The 19,632-nt window shown below is 42.1% G+C and overlaps 1 protein-coding gene across 1 annotated transcript in view; it reads left to right on the forward strand.

Annotated features, from left to right (window-relative positions):
- Positions 1 to 19,632, forward strand: part of NIN (ninein) — a 99,523-nt gene that overhangs the window by 491 nt on the left and 79,400 nt on the right. Inside the window, 3 exon segments of the mRNA XM_068545574.1 lie at positions 58 to 111; positions 8,575 to 8,778; positions 18,866 to 18,947. Coding sequence (XP_068401675.1) covers positions 8,596 to 8,778; positions 18,866 to 18,947 — 265 coding nt within the window. The 5' untranslated portion in view covers positions 58 to 111; positions 8,575 to 8,595.

Consider the following 19,632-nt stretch of genomic DNA (forward strand, 5'->3'; position numbering starts at 1 on the left):
TGCGAAGTATTGTCCCGCTTCTGGAGCCCTAACAAAGCGTCCTCCCCGGCTTTGCAGAGCACTGGAGGCAGGCGGCCGGCTGTTCGGGCGCAACGGAGAGGCCGACAGAAGGTAAGCGAGGACGGCGGGGGCCGAGAGAGCTGCTGCCTGGGGACACAATGGGGTGTCTGGGGTTTCCGGGGGTGGCGATGGGCGGGCGGGTCGGGGGCGCATCTGCATCACGCGTTGCCGGGGACCTGGGCGGCGCGCCCGCGCTCCGGCCGCACCTCGCCTCCCGGCTTTGCAGCGCAGCCGGGTCTGGGCACCTCCGCCACCCGCGTTGTCCCCGCCCGCACTGCCAGCTGAAGGCGGCTACTGTGTGCTGGTCCAGGAGAGGACTTGAGTACCGGGGCGGGGTGGGGGGCGGGGCAGAAAGGGTGGTGGTGCTGTTGCCTTGTGCCACCCAGGCACCCCTGTGACTGGGAAACTGAAGAGAAACCTGCCTGGGGAAACCCGAGGTGTTAGCCTGGGCTGTCTGAGTAGCGGAGAGCTGTTTGGACCCATTGTAGAAGGTGTCAGGGATCAAGGCACAGAGAAAGACTTTACCCAGTGCGACTACTAAGAAAGGAACAAAATGACGCTAGGCTATTGCCTGAAACCCTTGACCGCCAGACCCACGGGATGGAAGTGTGGAGTGTCGCAGCAGAAGCTTCCAGGGTTCCAGGGGCTGGGCTTCTGCAGTTACCAAACCGGTCTCTGACAAAAGGACAAAGCTGATGGAAACAGTTTACTGCTGAAAGCTCTTTCTGTGAAGCTGAAAGAGATAGAGATAGGAAGAGGCGATTTCCCAGCCTCAGCCCTGACAAACCGGGGCTAAGTTGGTGCAAGTAAAATGGGAGCTGGAAAGATTGTCCTACCGTGCACCTTGTTTCTAGACAACTTAGCTCTTATGAGATCTTCTGCTTTCTTTACTTGACTGGGGCAGATCCCCTCCTGGTGTTGAGGAATTTCTGAGATGAGCTTGCCATAGAACTTAACTCCTGAATTTGTGAAATCAAAACGGATCGCATGGTTGTCTTTTGTGACTGAGGTGGTAGCATTTTTTAGGGTTAGAATCCTAATAAAGTCAACTGAGGCACATGGGCTAAGCTTCTGAGACCATGGAAGGTTCTCGATCCGGCTCCCTTAAATACATTAACATAAATTTATATCTGTTTACTTGTTTCCTGAGGATTGACAGTCTGCAAGGATATGTATTTTTTTCTGTGTCAGCTTAATTCTGAGTCTTCCCTAGTGGCTAACGTATTGGTAGCTGACCTGAAATATTGGCAGGTCTTGCTGTGGAGTTGAAGAGGGATGTGGAAATTCCCAGACTGTGTGTAACAGTGACATGACAGGCTGGCTGATAAAACAGTTTGCTGTGGTCTCCTCAGCTTTTGTCAGTGTCCTTAGAGAGGTGAAGTGAACTGCTGGGGAGTTTCTTTGCAGATTTGTTTATTTTCACCTGGTCTCTGGTGATTCCTTAGAGGAAAGCATTCTGAACTGCAGTATAAAGTGTAGGGCTTACGGATGTTCCAAATGGGTTGGACATCAGCAAAGATATTGCCAAGGCAGGAAAAGACTTTACAGGAGGCAACGGAAAGGCAGCCATCACAGGCACGGTCTTTGCAGTAAAATGTCAAGGATCAGTCATCTTAACAGACACTTACTCAGAATGGCATGGGTGTCTTTTTTCTTGTTCTTTTTTCATTTTAGATGTGTGGTGACCCTTAATATCAAAAGATGTTAACTGTCCCAGAGGGGGAGAATAGGGCTCCAGTGAATTTTGAACAGCCAATCTTAATAGACAACGTTCTTATCATAAGTCAAATGTTGTTCAAATAAATTGTTTTAAGTGTCACTGCAAATGACTTTCCACACTAACATTTCACCAATCTTGGTGCTTCCATTTTATGTTGATAATGAAAATACATTTTATCAGTCTTACATTGATGAAGGGTTGGCACATTTAGCCAGATCATTTTAGAGGGATTCAAACAGCCTAAAGCTTTTTCAGGAGGTTTATTTTTATAGGTGCCAATTCATTTGTAAGCCAATAAATTATGTGGTTTGAATTCTGGCTATTGAACTTACATCTGTTGGGCAGGGTCTTGTGGAGAGATTTACTGAAGCTTGCAAAAAGATATTTTTATCCTATTCACAAATAAAATAGAATTTTTAAAAGATTATGGGAATATGCAAGTGAGCAACTTTATTTGAAATCAGGACACTTTATTGCAATTTATATCAGCAATTAACCATTTATTCAAGCTTTTAGATGCAAAAATGACAAACTATTTATGATCTAATCCTCCCTTAAAAAGCAAAGTTGGGAAAATACTGTTTATAGATATGAGAAGTGCTTCATTTTTATACCCCAGGGAACGGTAGTCAGAGCTGCAGGCATTCTAAGTTAATTTGAGTAAATATGGCTCAAGAAGTGAAAGTTGTTACAAGCTGTCTCTTTTAAGAAAGTAGCAAAAATGCAGCTCTGTTTTCTGCTTCCCTAATTTTACTTAGTAGCTAATTACAGGTTACTGAATCTACCATGTGCTAGCCTAATGATTTTATTCCTCCAGCCATCCTGAGTTAATGACTTGATTGGGTAATCCACCTAGCTATTAGGTTTAACAAAAGCTTGGGTTTGCTACATCATTCAGGATAGTAAAATACTAAAGCTTATTTATGTTTTAGAATAAATGCTAGTGGGATACCCTTAGTTAAATTAATTTTTTTTGTAGTTAGCAAAGGTTGTTATTTTCTTTCAAATTTAATATGATTTTTTTCCTGTGTGGTGGCATTTAAGCTTTTGTGTTATATTTTTACACTCTGATTTTATTCTTGCTGATACTCTTGTTCTTTTAGTATCCAGCTAGAAGTGAGGTGCTATCTGAGCAGAGAGGAGCCTATCTGACAGTAATCAGTTTGATGAGCAGCAGTTTTTGGCAGAAATATTCTATTATCAACACATAAATGGGGACAATTGCTTTTTCTATTAAGCTTTTGCTAAACTTGAATTTATTCTCGTCACTATTTCACTCTGTGCTGAAGTTAGTCCAAAATGGTAAGCCTGGAAATCTTTGCAGCAAATTAAGGTGTTTGCAAAAAAGAGAAGAAAAAGAAACATTTTATTTTGACCATTGGCGTTATGAGGCTCTGACTTGCCAAACAGTGAAAGCTAAAGGCGTGAATGAAAAGCTTTGCCAAAGCAGAGTTTGTCCATGTTCATCTCTTTACTTATAAAGTAAATTAGTCACTTGGTGGTCACTGCCTGGACTGTGGCCCCTCAACAGCTATGTCTGAACACAGATCCAAAAGCATCTATTATGATACCCGGGGAAAGCTGCTGAGCCAAGAGGGGCATCCAGACATTCCTTGTAGCTGTTCAGCTGCTAGACCATCTGGAGGGGAAATAAAAGGCCTGGGCTAGGGCTCTGGCATTGTGCTCGTTTATTATTTGGTTTTTCCTTGCCAGACTTTGTCCCCTTTTCACTCCCTTTGGCCCAGAGCAGACGTCCCCTTTGGCTGGTCTGCCATTCTTACAAGCTCCTTTCTATACCTTGGATGCTGGAAAGTTCACAAGTTCATGGATCCACTTCATGTGGGCCTTATGTTGGGGACTTCATTATCCCAGCAGCACCTCCACCTTGCTCTTTTCCGATCCCAGTTGGCACTGTGATTTCATCAGCCAGGGCTGCCAAAGGGAGCACAGTGACACCAGTCTCTGATGGACTTCCCTGTCAGGGTCTGCACATTCTGGCAGCCTTGTTTTGAGTTATTTGGAAGGAAAATACTCTGAATAGTTCTTATTATGGGCGGTTGTTGGGTGGTAATTGTTATGATTAATGGCTCTTTGCATCTGCCTCTTATTTAACCATCCCTTGTTAGAACTCCAAAATATTGCCCACACGGGCCCTTTTATTCCAAAGGAGTCGTGAAGTCTTCTGGCAATTTGATTGGGAAGGTAGATGGTGATGAGAGGCCCAGGTTTGTGGCAGGCTTTATAAAACTGGAATTGTCCTTGGCAATTTGAAGGACGATTTATCATTCAAAACCCAACTTCCTTCATCTCTAAGGAAGATTCCTGTCACTGGTGAGTGTCAGCTAGGCTCTGACTCTGGAAAGCATTGAATTGCACAGATTAGATATACTTAAGTATTTGTTGGGGAAACTATTTTAACAATTACCAGTTTCTGGACTATGCCCATTATTGAAGACACAGGACTCTTCATGATCATATTTATATAAAAATGCATTTCTTCTTTGCCCTAAATCCCAAAGCTACTTTAGAAAAAAGAGAATGCTTATTCTGTGTATCCTTAGTGTCTCATAGGCTATAATTAGTCAATAAATGAATCAAGGGATGTAGGGAGGAAGGAACCCCACCCCTCCTCCTTCCATTTTGGAGGAGTTTATGGCCACCAAGTGTTCCATGGTCATTTCTAGTTCTTGTTACCGTTCAGCTGGTTAACACATAAAAGTGGAGATAAGTGATTTGTCAATGATACCATTCCAGTGGTCCCATTCACGTGTTCTGCGTGCATGTGTAGGACTGAGAGATAGTATAGAGTCAGACCAGTGTTCAAATCGCGGGTCCATGACCATTATTAGCGTTGTATCATTGGACAAGTAGCTTAACTTTGCCAAGCCCCAGTTTCTACATATTAAATGGGAATATGAGATCTACTTTAAAGAATTAGGAGGATTAAATGAAATCATTTATGCTAAGTACTCAGCATAGGCCAGCTCAGAAGTTTAAAAAAAAAGTGTCTTCTGAACTTCCAACTATATTTCAGCCTTTCTGCTTTTGTTTGACATTATATTTATCAATAATCTGCCTTTGAAGATTGAGGAAGCACTGAACATTACCTACTACTGTTACCATTTAGTAATATGATATTGCTTATATTTATAATATGTCCCTCGCCCATTCTTGCTTTCTGGGATATGGCATTCCACAGCTCCTGTTTTGCTTCTTGGAAGGCAGATCTATGACCTGTTGCTGTGTGTAAATCACCCCTCTTCAGTTTACCCCTCCTTTGCAAATCGCAGGTATTTTCTTGGTTGTTTTCTCAACTCCCCTCTTGTATCAACTTTCTCTTGGATTAGCTGCTCTTGCTTGCCATATTTAACCCTCAGAACAACCTTCCAGATGGGTATTATTATTCTCATTCTATAAACAAGGGGACTTGGGAAAGTATTTTAATACAGGTTCTCCTCCAAAGTCATATCCCATAACAACAACAACAAAAATGCAGCTGAAAATTGAATCCACTGGCTTAATTACTAAATCATAGACTCAAACTTCAGATGGCTGTACGTGGTACAGTTTGGCAGTGGGTGCTCGCTTTCTACTTATGCTTGGATATGTCTAAGACTGAAAATGCGTTTGAAATGGGGTTGGATGGGGAAAGTAGAGCTATGCTTGTGGAAGAAGTAGGTGTTTCAAAGTCTTCATATGCTTATTTCTGTAGCGTTCATTCAGGGTAAGTTTCCTTGTAAGGAATCTCCATATCCTAAGTCAGTCCATGATGTTTACTGAGTCCCTGGAGTGAAGAACAGACTGTACTATGCATTTGGAGGAAGCTATAAAAGAAATTGAAATTGTGAACCTTGCCCTTAAAGAAATTTCTGCCAAGTGGGGAGAAAAATAATTCTTGCACATGAAATTACTGATGAACGTTTGGGGAATAATATCAGCCAGTAAAAATGCCTTCTGTGCTAGAAGAGTACTGACAACTTGTCACCATATGTAACATCTTTTGGATGTTTCCATATGATCATTTGTTCTCCAGGGGTGGGGCTGTTTTCCCTGTTAAGTCAAAAGAATGTTTTACTAAGCACAGTTCTTGAGAAGCAGGGAGATGAAATAAAGAGATAAAAAAGGAAAATTGCTGTGAAATGAAAGAGGTTTGATTTAGTGAAAATCCAATGACCTCCCAAAGAGCAGGGCATGATAGCGTATCAGATTCAAAGCTGTGGATAAGATTGGGACTTCTCAGTACATTGTGAGACTTTTTTTTTTTTTTTTTTATTGAAGTACAAATGAACTTATTTACAGAACAGAAATAGACTCACAGACATAGAAAACAAACTTATGGTTACAGTTACCAATAGGCAGATAAATTAGGATGATGGGATTAACAGATACACATTACCATTGTGAGTTTTATGGTTCTCTTTCATTGGTTTAGATGGACAAATCCCCACCCCTTAAAAATAATTTTTAAAAGGGGAAGTGTTAGAATTCTTTCACTTCTGAGGTTTTTTTTTCTTCTTTTTTTTAAAATGTAAAATCAAGCAGAAGCAGAATAGTCTTGCTTTTATGACATTGGTCAGATTCCAGCCCAGGGGACTGTAGAACTCAGAGAGTGAGTCTGAGAGCTGTGGCAGCCCTGAAAATCCCAGAGCATCTTGGGGATTCTCAGCAGATCTTAGCTGATGATGAACTGGGTGAATGCTAAGTGAATCTCATTAGCTAAGCCTTGGCCCTGTCTAAATTCCTAACTTCTGAGGCTTTGCTTAACACCTTGGCTTTTCATTTCTGATGCTTTGATGTTTATTTAGCACTCTCAGGTTATTTTGTAAACATTTACATGGTGATTAGTTAACCCAACAGACCAACCCTGGGAAGGCAGCCAGAGCTAGCAGCACCGTAGTAGAAAAACTGATAATTAGAAGAAGAGACCTTTGAGACCAGGAGCCTGGACCAGAACATTACCTCTTTGCTTTAATGAGTGGCCCAGCTGTTTGGATCCATCTTCTGCCTTCATCTCGTTCTGCTGAAACCCTTGGGATAGTCATTGGCTCTGTTTTAGCTTGTCATGTTTTGAACAGTTGTCTCTGAAAAGAAAGCAACCTAGCCTAGAGCAGCACTGATGTGTTACAGAAGGCTCGCTTATTTTCAGGTCTGGCCGCGTTCAGCATCTTAATGTGTGTGGTTCCCGTGTTGTAATGATCTGCCCTATAACATCACCTCTAAGAGTTTTCTGACCCAGGACTTGGTTTAGTTAAAGGTGTGCTTTTAAAAGTAGAATGTTGGTTGCCAGGGACTAGGGGAGGGGAAATGGGAGTTGCTGGGCAGTGGGTATAGAGTTTCAGTCATGCAAGATGGAAAAGTTCTAGAGATCTGCTGTACAGCAGTGCATGTGTAGTGAACAAATATGGTACTGCATACTTAAACTGTTGTTAATAGGCTGGATTCCATGTTATGTGTTTTTTATCACAATAAAAAATTATATTGGCAAGATAAATACTTTTTTAAAAAGGTGCTGCCTTTTATAGTCAAGGGGCTGGTTCTGCGAGCCTTGTTTGAGATGGCTGAGGTCACCCTCTCAAGGGTATATGTTCTGTTTGGCTTCCATTGCATCATTGTGAAGGTACCTTCACATGCGAAGGTTTCAGGCTTCCGTTGGAAAACCCAATACATTAAAAGTGAATTATTGTGCAAGCAAAATACCAGATTTCATTCTTCAAGTATTGAGGGACCTAGAATTTTATGATATATATTTTTAGCAAAAAAGATTCTGAGAGATATTGATGACTCTGTGTTTTCACAAATCCCATGAAATGTGGAAAAATGGAAAGTCTGGGGTTAGAGTGGATCAGAGAGATGGAAGACCTATTAACCAGGAGTACAGAGGGGAGACTGTCTAGGTAGTGGAGGGTCCTGAGATTCTGTGTGATTCACATGTGGTCTGTGGCTCCTTCGAACCTCATTGTCTGAAAGGCTGGAGTTGTGTTTTCCCCTTTCTCTAGGCAACTAAGCATTACCTAAAACTCCCTGGGGCTGAAGCAAGCTTTAGGGAATACTCTTCCTGTCACACCTCATGTAATTGCACCGGTGGAGTTAATTGAGTTGCTTTTTGACGAACTCGTGTAAGAAGTGTTTGGTCTCGTGTAAACAGGGAGTGGTTTTGTATCAGACGTATTCATCCAGTGCCTCTTTGCTGCAGCCCTCCAGTCTGACTACGATGGGGGGCAGTAGGCTGAAGGAAGAGAAAGGAAACAGCTTGGCAAGTTGCAACATCTGGCAGGTCCTCTGGAGCCCGCTGAGTTGCGTGGAAGCTCCGGCCCTGCAGTCTGTTGTGGATAACAATCACTTCATTTGGAAGGACTGGATGTCAAAAGGGGCTTTTCACCTTCTCTAAGTCCTGAGAGGTCTCTTAAGACCGCTTTCAGTCTTGAGTTTGACAGACTGGCTGCCTGCCTGAGCTCCGGGCAGGAGAGTAGGGCACCTTTCTGCCCACGGGACTCCCTCGTTCTGGTAACATTACCCCACCAGGACCCGACCCTGTGGATGTGCGCCCGGTGTGAGTGTGTGTGGGAGCTCCCCTGGCCTGGACCAGGTTCTGGAGGGACCCGTGGTCTCGCTGGGAGGTGTACAGTGTTACCTCCCCTGCTGCCCCTCACAAGGTCCCGATGGACCAGCATGAGGGGACCAGGACACACAGAGTGTTCTTCCCAAGGGGCTGGCAAGGGTGGGGACGGCTAGTGGAGGGGCGGTGGCAGGACTCCAGCGCTGCCACCACCCAGCCTCCTCTCTGTCCCGCACAGGTGAGCGCTGTGGGCGATGGGATGGATGAGGCGGAGCAGGACCAGCATGAGGCCCGACTCAAGGAGCTGTTCGACAGTTTTGACACGACGGGCACCGGGTCCCTGGGACAGGAGGAACTCACCGACCTTTGCCACATGTTGAGCTTGGAGGAGGTGGCCCCGGTGCTGCAAGAGACGCTGCTTCAGGACAACCTCCTGGGCAGGGTAAGGCCTGGGAAGGGGCGGGGTTGGGGGGAAGTGGGTGTGGTTTCTGCCCGGGCGCTGGGGGTGGGGCAAACCGCACGTGTTGCAACTTGTTTCTAACATCCTGGAGGTGTGTGATCTTAGCTGTTAACCTGATAAACAGAGAAAAGAAAAAGGAAAAAAAAAAAAAAAAGTAATGGGTGTGACTTAGCGGCGCAGTTCCGGTGATGAGGGCGTGCTTTAATTTGTGCTCTGGAATGAAGGTGTACACTGAGCCTCTTAGATGAAAAGAGAAAAAGGTAACAAGAGGATATTTTCCAGTGCTTTCCTTGTTCTTTGTGGATCATTTTATGGACTCCACACTCATCAAGAGAGAGGGCTGAGATTTCCATGGAAGTGAAGGAAAGGACAGTAAGAAAACTGCCATTGCCAGGAAGAGCAGCTTGCTGTTATGACTTTTGCTCCCCATAAAGCTATTTCTCGTGAGGATTGTTCCTAGGGTAAAGTATTAATTAAACCTTTCACCCAGGAAATAAGACAGGAGGGTAAGTGCAGTTTCACTGAAAACCCAGCACGACTTGCTTCCAACAGGGGTGTGCGTGTGTGCTGATACTAGCTTTTACATACGAAAACAAATAGTCATGTTCTCCCCGTAGATCAAGTCACAGATGAGTAAGAGGTGAGAAGGGGTCCTTTTTTCCCTCTTGCTGTTAGTGGGAAGGATGTCTTGACCTGATAGTGTCTTCAGTTCTCATAATTAAAATTGAGAGCATCATTTGTATGGCTTTGAGTTGAATCTTGCTGCTGGTTTTTTGCATGATGAGAAGGAAAAATGGGCAGTACTTTTTGAGCTCTGTTGCTGCCATTGCTGACACTTTGTAGACGTTCGTTTTTATCACGTGGTATAAATTGAGGGAGCAGCTGTGAAACTCAACTTTATTCCAGTGACCAAACTTCCTTTCCTTCATTTCATTTTCACTGTCTCTTAGCTGAAGCTTTGGACAGGTGACCTCAGATACAGTGCAGTGTATTGGTTCTCTGTGACGCGAGATGGACGGGAGTGGCGGTCATCCTGAAGTTAATGTACAGAGGATGATACATTAATACGTTGGGGCCCTGGCACCGTGGAGGTGGCATTTAACAGGGCTCACACTTAAAGAAAGTGTGAGTTTTTGTAAAATGAGAACCATTTTTGGTAACTTTGGGGGGATTAGCTGCTTGTGAATACATGTGATCCCTAAAAAAATGCTAAAAACCTTGCTTTGATAAGCAATAGAAATGGGAGCTTTGAGAATTAAACTACTTGCTCCTCATCATGTAAGGCACTCAAATGTTTTCTAGTTCTGCCTCAATCTCAGAGACTTCGGGGAGCCAACAGAGTAGCGTTTCTCGCTGTTGTCCTTGGGGATCTCAGTCCTTTGGGTATCTGAGGAATAGTATCAGAGAGGGGATCTGTTTTCACACCTATTAAAGCCGGAGAAGACATAATACAACTTCAGGTTTCCTTGAGAGCCAGTGTAAATATGGAGCCCTCTGCTGTAAACAGATTGCTCCCTGGCAGCAGATTGACAGCTTGCTCTCCAGATGCTGCGCATCTTTGCCCTCGTTTGGCAGACTAAAACAGGGGACCAGTTATCGATTGATTCGTTAATGACTTGACACTACCAGCCCGCCTTTACGTTTGCTCTTCGCCTGCGAATAATGAATACCTAAGTGGTCTATAGCCTGATATTTACTTAGTGAGCCAGTGATAAAAGTTAAATAGATGTATGCATATTGATTTCATGGGGAAGGTCCCTGGTGGTTGTCTTGAGAGCAGGGTTGGCATGAATTAATGCACTACTGTTAGATTTGCATTTTCTATGAAACTGAATTATTCTCCTCAGGTGATCACATAAACTGGGCCATATGCTGTTAAGATACTCTATATGGTCTACAATTTTAAATTATAAGGAAAAAAAATTCCTTAGACTTCACTGGAGAATTCTAAATTCTACCATCTTGATATATTGAATAGGAATCCTGAGTTGTAAAATTATAAAATTGTAAGCTGTTTCTAATACCAGCCGTCTTTCTTCTCTTTAGATGGTATTTATAGAAAAATATGTAAGAGTTAGCAGTTTGGTTTAATAAAAAAGGAGAAAGAAATAACAGCATGACAAACCTAAATATATTCATCTATTCGTTAATTCAAAAAATATGTATTGTGTATGTCCGGTATGTCAGCATTCTAATGGTCTTATGGTATGAGTGCAACTTATGTTTATTGTAAACTAAAGTTTTCCATTAAATTGGCTTTTGGAACACATTAGTACCCATCAACCTCCTGGATGCTTGTGGTTTTAATTTTGTCTTTTATATCATAACAAGTATAATTTTTAAATAAAAGAAAACATCTAAGTTTTACCTCCTTTGGTATTAAGCTGAATTAATCTTTTTTGTTGAAAAAGAAATAAGGTAAAAAGCATTTTCCCCCTCAACTAAGAATATGAATATTATCTGTTTATTCTTTATCTTAAGATCCATCTTTCATAACTTCTTGTCCTTTTTTTTTTTTTTTTAAAGCCTAATGTTTCTTATGATGGTTGTCAAGGAAAGTAACTTAAATCGACTTGCCATTTTCATGCATTTTACTAATGGGCCATTTACCCTCAAATTAATCTGTCTGATCTTGCTTTATAACTTGAAACCATATTCCCCTGAGCATGGTGGTTACCCTATAAATGTTTGAAATACCCAAAGATTGTGGATCACTGATTTAAAGGAAAGAGGACATTGCTGGTAGGTGTTTCCTACTAGGTTATGAAAAGAACTCCATTCATATCTTTGTCATCAGTTAAGCACCTGTCAGGTGGGTCAGACCCCCCAAGACAAGGGATTCCTTGAAACACTGAGGAACTTATAGTCTGGTCAGGTAACATTCCTGGCAGGTGAATAGTACTGGGAGTAAATACTACAAACATTTAAGAAAGGGAACCATGTTAGCTCACTTATTGAACCAAGTTTCCATCCAAGCAATTGATTCCAGTTGTAGGTGCTTCCTGTTTATTGTGCCTTTTAAAGGAAGTGTTTCCACGTGCCTCTCTATTTCCTTTATTAGAAATCAGAACCTAAAGATGATAATTTACCTTGGTTTTGTTGAAGCCTTTAGTTGCGTCCAGCTTTAGAAATACATTGTCCTTTCCTTATTGAATATACTAACTTTGAGACAAAGCTGCCCCCCTATCCCCTGAGCTTCCCTGCTCTACTCTTTAATATGAATCTAGATGCTGACATATCTCATGTTCTTGACACTCTTTAGAATCAGAACAAGCCGCGAGGTAGCAGAACTTACCATTGGCTTCCAAAGAGTCCCATAGGTGTGTGGACTTTGGTCATCAAAGGCACTTTGGAATTTTTTGTATTAAAATTTGATAACTGTACAAATATATAATTCCACTCAGCTTTTGCAGTTTTCATTTTCAAGTGCTTGTGTTCTTTTATAAACATCATGATTAATTGTATATGGCGATTTGCTGGTTTGTTTCCACTTCATTCAGCTTTTTAAGATTTCTTTCACTTACATACATTTTAACTGTTTGCAAAGTGAATCAGAAGTACAGCAGTACTTTCTGGTGGTGATTATTTGTACTTGTTCTCTATGTGCAAAATTACCCTTGATCATCAAACAGTGCCTATTTATAACCACCCCGTGTTCATGCTCTTGTTTCATATTATTGATCTGGGCTTTTTGAATGAGTTGGAGGGAAAGGTGGGAACACTTCTCATTACATCTCTTAAATGTCTGAATCTTTGCCATCTCTCTTACTGTTTAACCTGAAACAGTGAGGAATATTTTCTAATTCCGTTTTGGTCTTGTGAGTCTGTGGGGTTGATTTGAACTCCTAAGGGGCTATAGTTCACATTTATAGACAAAAAGACCTTCTGATTAAGAGGCTGCAAGACTTGCTTCTTTTCTTTGTTAACACTTTCTTGTCAACCTCACTGCAAAATTGACTTTGGTGTTGTATACTGTGAACCTCGCAAGGTATTTAGTTTGACAAAAAGCAAGGGCAAAGGGGAGGGCTGGCCTTCCAGCAGCCTGTTGGGAAGGCCTTCTACTCTCAACAAGAGGTATGAGCAAGTGCTAAATGGCTGTTCTTCTCTACCTACTTTATTTCAGTAATGACTGTCACTCTCACCAGAGAAAGTATGATCAGGAATGCTCATTAGATTTCTGCAGTATTCCATTTATACTTTTATGAGTAGCTTCTTGTTTGGATGGAGGGGACTTAAAGTGCTTCAGTGTCCAGCACAGATTTTAGACTTCAGTGTTCATCTGTATGACAGAGAAACCTAGAAGCCAGAACTTGGAAAAAGTCTGGTGGCTTGTCTGGGGTCAGGCAACTCCTTTGAAGCAGCGTCAGGATGGGAACCCAGATTTCCCAGTCCCTGAGTTTGAATGCATGTCTCCACAGCCTCCTAAGACTCCACATATGAAAATATGAATCTCATTCTCCATCCCCTGCAACCCACCCCCATCCTCAAACTCCCTCCCCCACCACATGGATGCCGTATGCTATTGGAGCAGTCTTTGAATCAGACCTGGATTCAAGTACTGACTCCTGTCACTTTTTAGCCGTGTATGTACGTTATCTTAAATACTCTGAGCCTCAGTTTCTTCATCTCTATAATGGGAAAAATAATACCCTCCCTATAAGATTGGGATGAGGTTGACTTAGAGCATGTATATCAAAGGCCCATCTAGGAGCCAGGAACACAGTTAACCACTGTGTCCTGTGTCTCCCTGTACACTGCCCCCCTCCATCTCTTACACACTGGAGTGGTTTTTTGATAAATGGTGACTCCCCAGGAATGATTTTCTGAGAAAGCTCATTAGAGTAGGGAACGGATTTGCTAGCAAGTCTCTTGTGTGGCGGTGGTTTGCATCTGTTTCTATCTGTAGGCAGGGCTCTTTGGATCCATCTTGGAGTACAACTTCACACAGTCACTTCAGGTTTTACAAACCCACCTCTTAAAATGGCCTTTGCCTCTCTCCACGTTGTCTGCAGTAAATGACTACTAAGCTGCAATAACCCAAATGCTGTATTTAGAAGAAAACATTTGTAACTGTATCTTTCATTATGAAACCATGTCTCTTTGTTCTTCTGTGTCATTTCTCTTTGCATAATGCTGTCAATGTTACTTTCCCTCTACATTGACCTTCTGGTGAGTCCATATTTCTATACCCGTTTTAGCTAACACTTAATGTTTTGAATGTCCTTTCTTTGATTTCCCTGTGTATTAATAGCTGCAAACCTCCTAAGTGTGATGAGAGTTACGTGGGCCTTTGTCTGGTCTAATAAGCTCACTTTGTTGAACGCTGGCTTGAGCCCTCTCATCTCAGGTCTGTTTGAAGTGCTGCCTGCACACATGGGGAAACCGTATGCATCTGATCTCCATGATTGCACGAGATGATTTTATGCAACGTTAAGTTCCTCATTCTACTTCCTGTTACAGGGTTTTTTGTGTGTGGTTTGAAATAGAATTTGTTTCTTACGCTGAGCTTAAATTAGTTTTTCAGAAAGGCAAATTATGTTTCTCAAAAAGCTATGAAATTCCTATGAAATTTGGAGAGGAAAAGCGATGAGGTAAATTTCTATTAAGCGGTGGTGACACATGACAAAAAATATCAGACTTAACTAGTCTTCCTGTTAATTTAGTTCAAATGTCATGTGTGTTTTTAGTCAGTCATGTAATTTTCCCACTGCTGCAAACTGCCCTTTGAGGCATACAAGGTATAGGAATGCTTGTAAAATGAATGGCGGCAATTATTATTCAAATGAGGGGGTACCAACCAAGGTATGCCTGGCTCTCGAAAGCTGGTTACCATGTGAGATTTAATCGCACTGTATACTTCTGAAGATTTCTAAATTTTAACAGAATACGATAGTGAAGCTCCCTTGGAGGAGAAAAAAATGGTACTTAAAAATTACAGGGACTGAACTGAGTGAGCCCTCCAGTTGTTTTTTGATCAGCTTGCCAGGTTTTTTGTTTTGGATTTTTAGATTCTTTTTGTGGGGGAAGAAGGGTGTCACCCAGATAAACATTGCTGGATTATGAAGAACCCCTGAGTTAGTAATCATGTTTAGTTTTTTGTAGATTTTTTTCCTTCTAAAATGTGGCTGATTTAATACATCCTAAGTCCATTTTGGAAACCTTTCAGCTCTGCCTGTGAATATCTTGGAGAAGTCGAATGTCACAAAACTGTCCCTCTTTTCCTCCCTGCTGGCCTACTAGGACATGCTCATTTATCAGAGACCCCTACCAGCCTTTTTTGTCTCTCTCAAAGCATTTGCCAGGTTCTGCCTTGTATTATAGTCCCTGATCAGCTTTCTTCTCTTCTTCCCCATTCCACCCTCCCACACTCTAGAATCTGGATAAACCCCTTGAGGGCAGAGGTTATATATTCTCTTGCTCTTGTGTCCTCTGAGGCCCCAGTGTCCTACTTTGTACCTGGTGACATTGTGTAAAGTTGAGGATTTGACCTGGAGCAGCAGAGGGATTTCCCTGAGAGGTCAGACCGGGAGTGAAGAGGGCCTGGGGCAGGCAGGGTGGCTGGACTTCGATGAGTCCATTCGGAAGGCCTCAGTTCTCCCGGTAACTCTATCACTTCAAGACAGGCGGCCTTGGGCAAGGCACATGCCTTCTCTGAGCCTCTCTCCCCTCAGTTCAAAGGAGGGATGCCTGCCTTGACCATCTCTCATGGATGTTGTGAGATTCAACTGGCCAAATGTCCAGGAAAGAATGAGCCTACAATAATGCTCCCAGAACTCGCATTAATATAATTTTCTAATAACTGGATCTCTTACCCCATTTAGTGGCAAACTTTAAAAAAATAAAAAAGGAGTTAACCATTGGGGACTGAGAAAATTTTATTAAAGTTTTACCCTAACAAATAGTATAATAAACATCATGAGGTTATTCTTGATCATTTAAAATCTTCTTGGCCTATCAGTTATTCTTCTGTATTATAAGAACAATACCCTCAGGATTTATTTAGCAGCACGTAGATCCTTGCCTCAATACTAAATAACCCCAGCCTATTAGGTTTTGAGTGCGTATGTGTTTTTAAAAATTTAAACTTTTTTTAAGTGTAAAAAATTATACTTTACTTTTGTTTGAGGGGGGATAGTTAATGTCTTCTCTCAATCCCAGTATGTCAGTAGCTACTTCTTGTACTTACCTTGAAGTGTCCCTGTCTTTTAGTTGCTGTTTCTAATCTGTAGGGGGGTTGGGAAGCAGGAAAATGAAGCTGATAATAAATCATGTAGAGTGAGAAGAAATAGCTTCTGAGTCAGTTCCAGGGCATATTCTACAAGAAGAGCGAGTGGGCTTTATGACACCTTCCTCAGCTTTGGACACCACTTGTTCGCTTCCCGATTGTCTGCCATGCTCTAGATGACTGAGGCTGAGAGAGAAGCAACCTCTATGTCAGTGAGGTACATACTGTCTCAGAAGTGGGTGTGTTTGTATGAGGCCTAAGTGTCCCTTGAATCTGGTATAATAAAGTCTTAGAAGTGGGTTAGAATTAACTTCCGGGTTATAGACGTCTTTGTCATGTTTGGAGGGTGCGGGAAGTAAACTTGAGATACAGAAACCCCTGAGTGACCTACACGGCTAATCCTCAGCGAGTTGAGCTATGTTAGGACTAAATTCCGAAGGGCTCTTTCCAATGGCCTCTATCAAAACTGACAGGTTGAGGAGACCCAGCAGAGACCCACAGAGTCAGATATAAAGGATGTGAAAGTCTCAAGGCAACCACATCCCTTTTGAAACAGGAGCCCTCCTTCTGTTCAACTCATTAACTGTGGCAGTGAGGGACTCTGGTTTCATTCGGGTCATGTCCACTGATACCCTAAGGGAGAGGAGAATCTCCGAGTTGGGGTCCCTAAACACAGCAGACCGGATCCATTTCTCTGATGCTGGCCAGCTGCACAGGTCCGGGGGGGAGGCAGGCTCCTGGGCCTCCTGCTGTCACCCCCGCCCTACCACTTGGCTGGTTGGGTCACTCTCATGGCCAGTTGCTTTGCTTGAGATATGGCCCCGTTTCTCTGTGAAAGTGGTGAGAACAGTCACCCCCATTACTATTCCTATTAGTAGTGTTAACTACCACTTGCTGACTACCTAGGAAGTCCCAGGAAGTTCTAGACACTTTACATAACTCTCATTTTATCTCCCTAAAGCCACTATGAGGGAGGCGGTAGTACAAATAACATAAAATACAGGCAGTGCCCTTAGCAGTACCTGCCTGATTCCCTGTGACAGTTCCTGAGACTATGCGCTCCATGGCGGCTCTATCACCGGGGCCTAGGATAGGGCCTGGCCCATAGCAGTGGCCCAATAAATATCTGTTGAATGAATCATAAAGATGAGTTGTTAGCCATCCCATTTTTCAATTGGAACAAACTAAGACTTGGAGAGGTTTGGTAATTGAGCCAATTCACAGTGGCTGAGCCAGAGTCAGGATCTAGACCCAGCTGCCCCAGCTTAGAGCTTTCACTCCTCACCCTTCTCCTGCCCACCCTAAGAGGAAAGCATGATTCCGGTAGGAAATAGTAGATGCCAGGGTGGGAGATGCCCCTGAGTGGGAGAGGCTTGGGTATGTGCTGTTTGTGGGCTGGCTGGTTGGGAAGATGGCCTTGCCCCTGGTAACTGAAGCTGGATGCCACGGTGCCTGAAGCCCACCTCTGACTCTGGCAGAACCTAGTTCTCCTTCCTCCCCCAGGCTTTTCTGTGATTCGTCAGCTATGAAACCTAATTAGCACAGTTTATAATTCTGTAATCTTCTAGTCCTTCATTGATTGTACCACCCTGGCTCTTTAGCAGATGCCCTCCCTTCCTGAACAGACTTCCGCTCTGGCTCCATAAATATGCTGATTTTTAGTCTGTGTGATCTAAAGGAATACGATTTTAGAAAGCAGTTTCAAGTAATCAAAATGAATGTGGTAGAGAAATCACATATTCTTTGGGAGAGAGTGGTAAATTGCAAGCATATGCTATTTTATGACATATGAATCTCAGTGGATTCCTCTCCTTTGCACTGATTTGCATGAATAAGACATATGATTGGTTTCCTTCGTTGTTTAGATAACTAACAAGGTTTGCTGCTTTTCCACATTTAATTCAGAAGTGGTTTTTATCTGTCACTATATTTAATCTCCCAGGCAACGTTTTGTAATGATGTCTAAAGAGACCCATAGCAGCACAAGTTATAAATTTATCAACTTTGTAGTTACATACAGGGTTCTGTATAAATAGGCACCACGTTATTAAACTGTAATTATGATGAGAAGAAATACCATCTCTCCCTTCTGTCGCATGGTGAGATCATGTAAATTTAAGTTATAGAAGAATGTACTTGACCATAAAGAAAACTATTTTATCCCTTTAACCAAAGCAATATCCCAATTCTGAGTATTCACTTAAGTGAAACTCAGGTTCTTTCCTACTTCAGTCAAGGTAATTGTATGTTTAAGAATTCGGCAGAATGCTTCCCAAGGTTCTTTTATTCTTTGTGTTTGCTATTGATTTCTATTTGTTTATAGAATTACAGGGGCCTTGGGAGATAAATATATAACATATTCCTGCCTCAGGCAAGACTGTATTTCAAGTCATCTTCGAAAGGTAGTTTACTCTCTTCTAGAATATCTTAAGAGATGAAAGCATCTTTGGGACATTGTTACAGAGGATCATTTACTTGGAAAGTTTTTTCTAGTACCTAACCTAACATCTTTCTCTTCTGGTCTTGTTTAGAAAAATTAAAGGAGCTAAGAATTCAAAACCTATCTTTTTCTGAGTTTATAAAGAGGGTTTTGCTGTGTAGTTTTCCCCCTCAGGGTTGACTAAATATTGATATTAGTGTTGGTGACACTGGCGTGTAAAATGATCAGCCCATTTTCCCTTTAGTGCTTTAAAGAAATGAAGAAAAAAGGGAACAAAAACAGGTTATATGGCTCACTTCAAGGCTGTCAGATGCTAACAAATGGTTCTGGAACCTTGTAGATGGGTTTGCTTCCTTAAGGCTCTGGAAACTATTTTGAATTTCTTTTGAATTGTTTATTTTTAGGTGCATTTTGACCAATTTAAAGAAGCATTAATACTTATCTTGTCTAGAACTCTATCAAATGAAGAACACTTTCAAGAACCAGGTAAGGACACTAACTTTTCCTCTCTTCCTTCTGCTTTAAAATTTGTCCAGGGAAGAATTTGGGGACCTTGAAGCATGTCTGTGAAAGCTTTGGGGCATCCGCTTCCCACAGATTGAGTGGTTATTTTTGGTCTTTTGACATGGTCATAAAAGCCTTGCAGCTGTTGCACACTAAGATGAGCCTTCTCTACCACAGCAGCGAATTGTGGAAGAAATCACTGGATTGTTCCTAGGAGATGTGTCAGATGCTGTGGCCAAAACTCATTCTAGGAATGAGCAGAGTGGGGCTGAATGGTACTTCCTCCCTCCTCATTTCCTGTGAACGAGGAACAGTATGAACTGGGGGGGAGTTTTGTCTGAAAGAAGGTTGGTCAATGAAGAGATAATTTTATTCAGCCCCACTGAGTGGATAGCCCTCTGTTACAGACCTTATCACATTATATTATAATTGTTTTTCTATCTCCTCTTGAGTGATAGTTCCTTATGGTCCACGTTTGTTCATTGTTGTATTTTTAGTGCCTAATAGGATGTTTAGCACATAGTAAGTATCCAATGAATGTTATGAAATGAAAAACTTAATATTATACTTCACTGATCTTTTTAAAGGCACCATAGATTATGACACATCATTATTTTATATACCTCTAAAAAGAAAAATTATTCTCAATTATAATGGTAAAATGCCA

The sequence above is a fragment of the Eschrichtius robustus genome, chromosome 1 (assembly GCF_028021215.1).
Source record: "Eschrichtius robustus isolate mEscRob2 chromosome 1, mEscRob2.pri, whole genome shotgun sequence".
NCBI lineage: Eukaryota > Metazoa > Chordata > Mammalia > Artiodactyla > Eschrichtiidae > Eschrichtius > Eschrichtius robustus.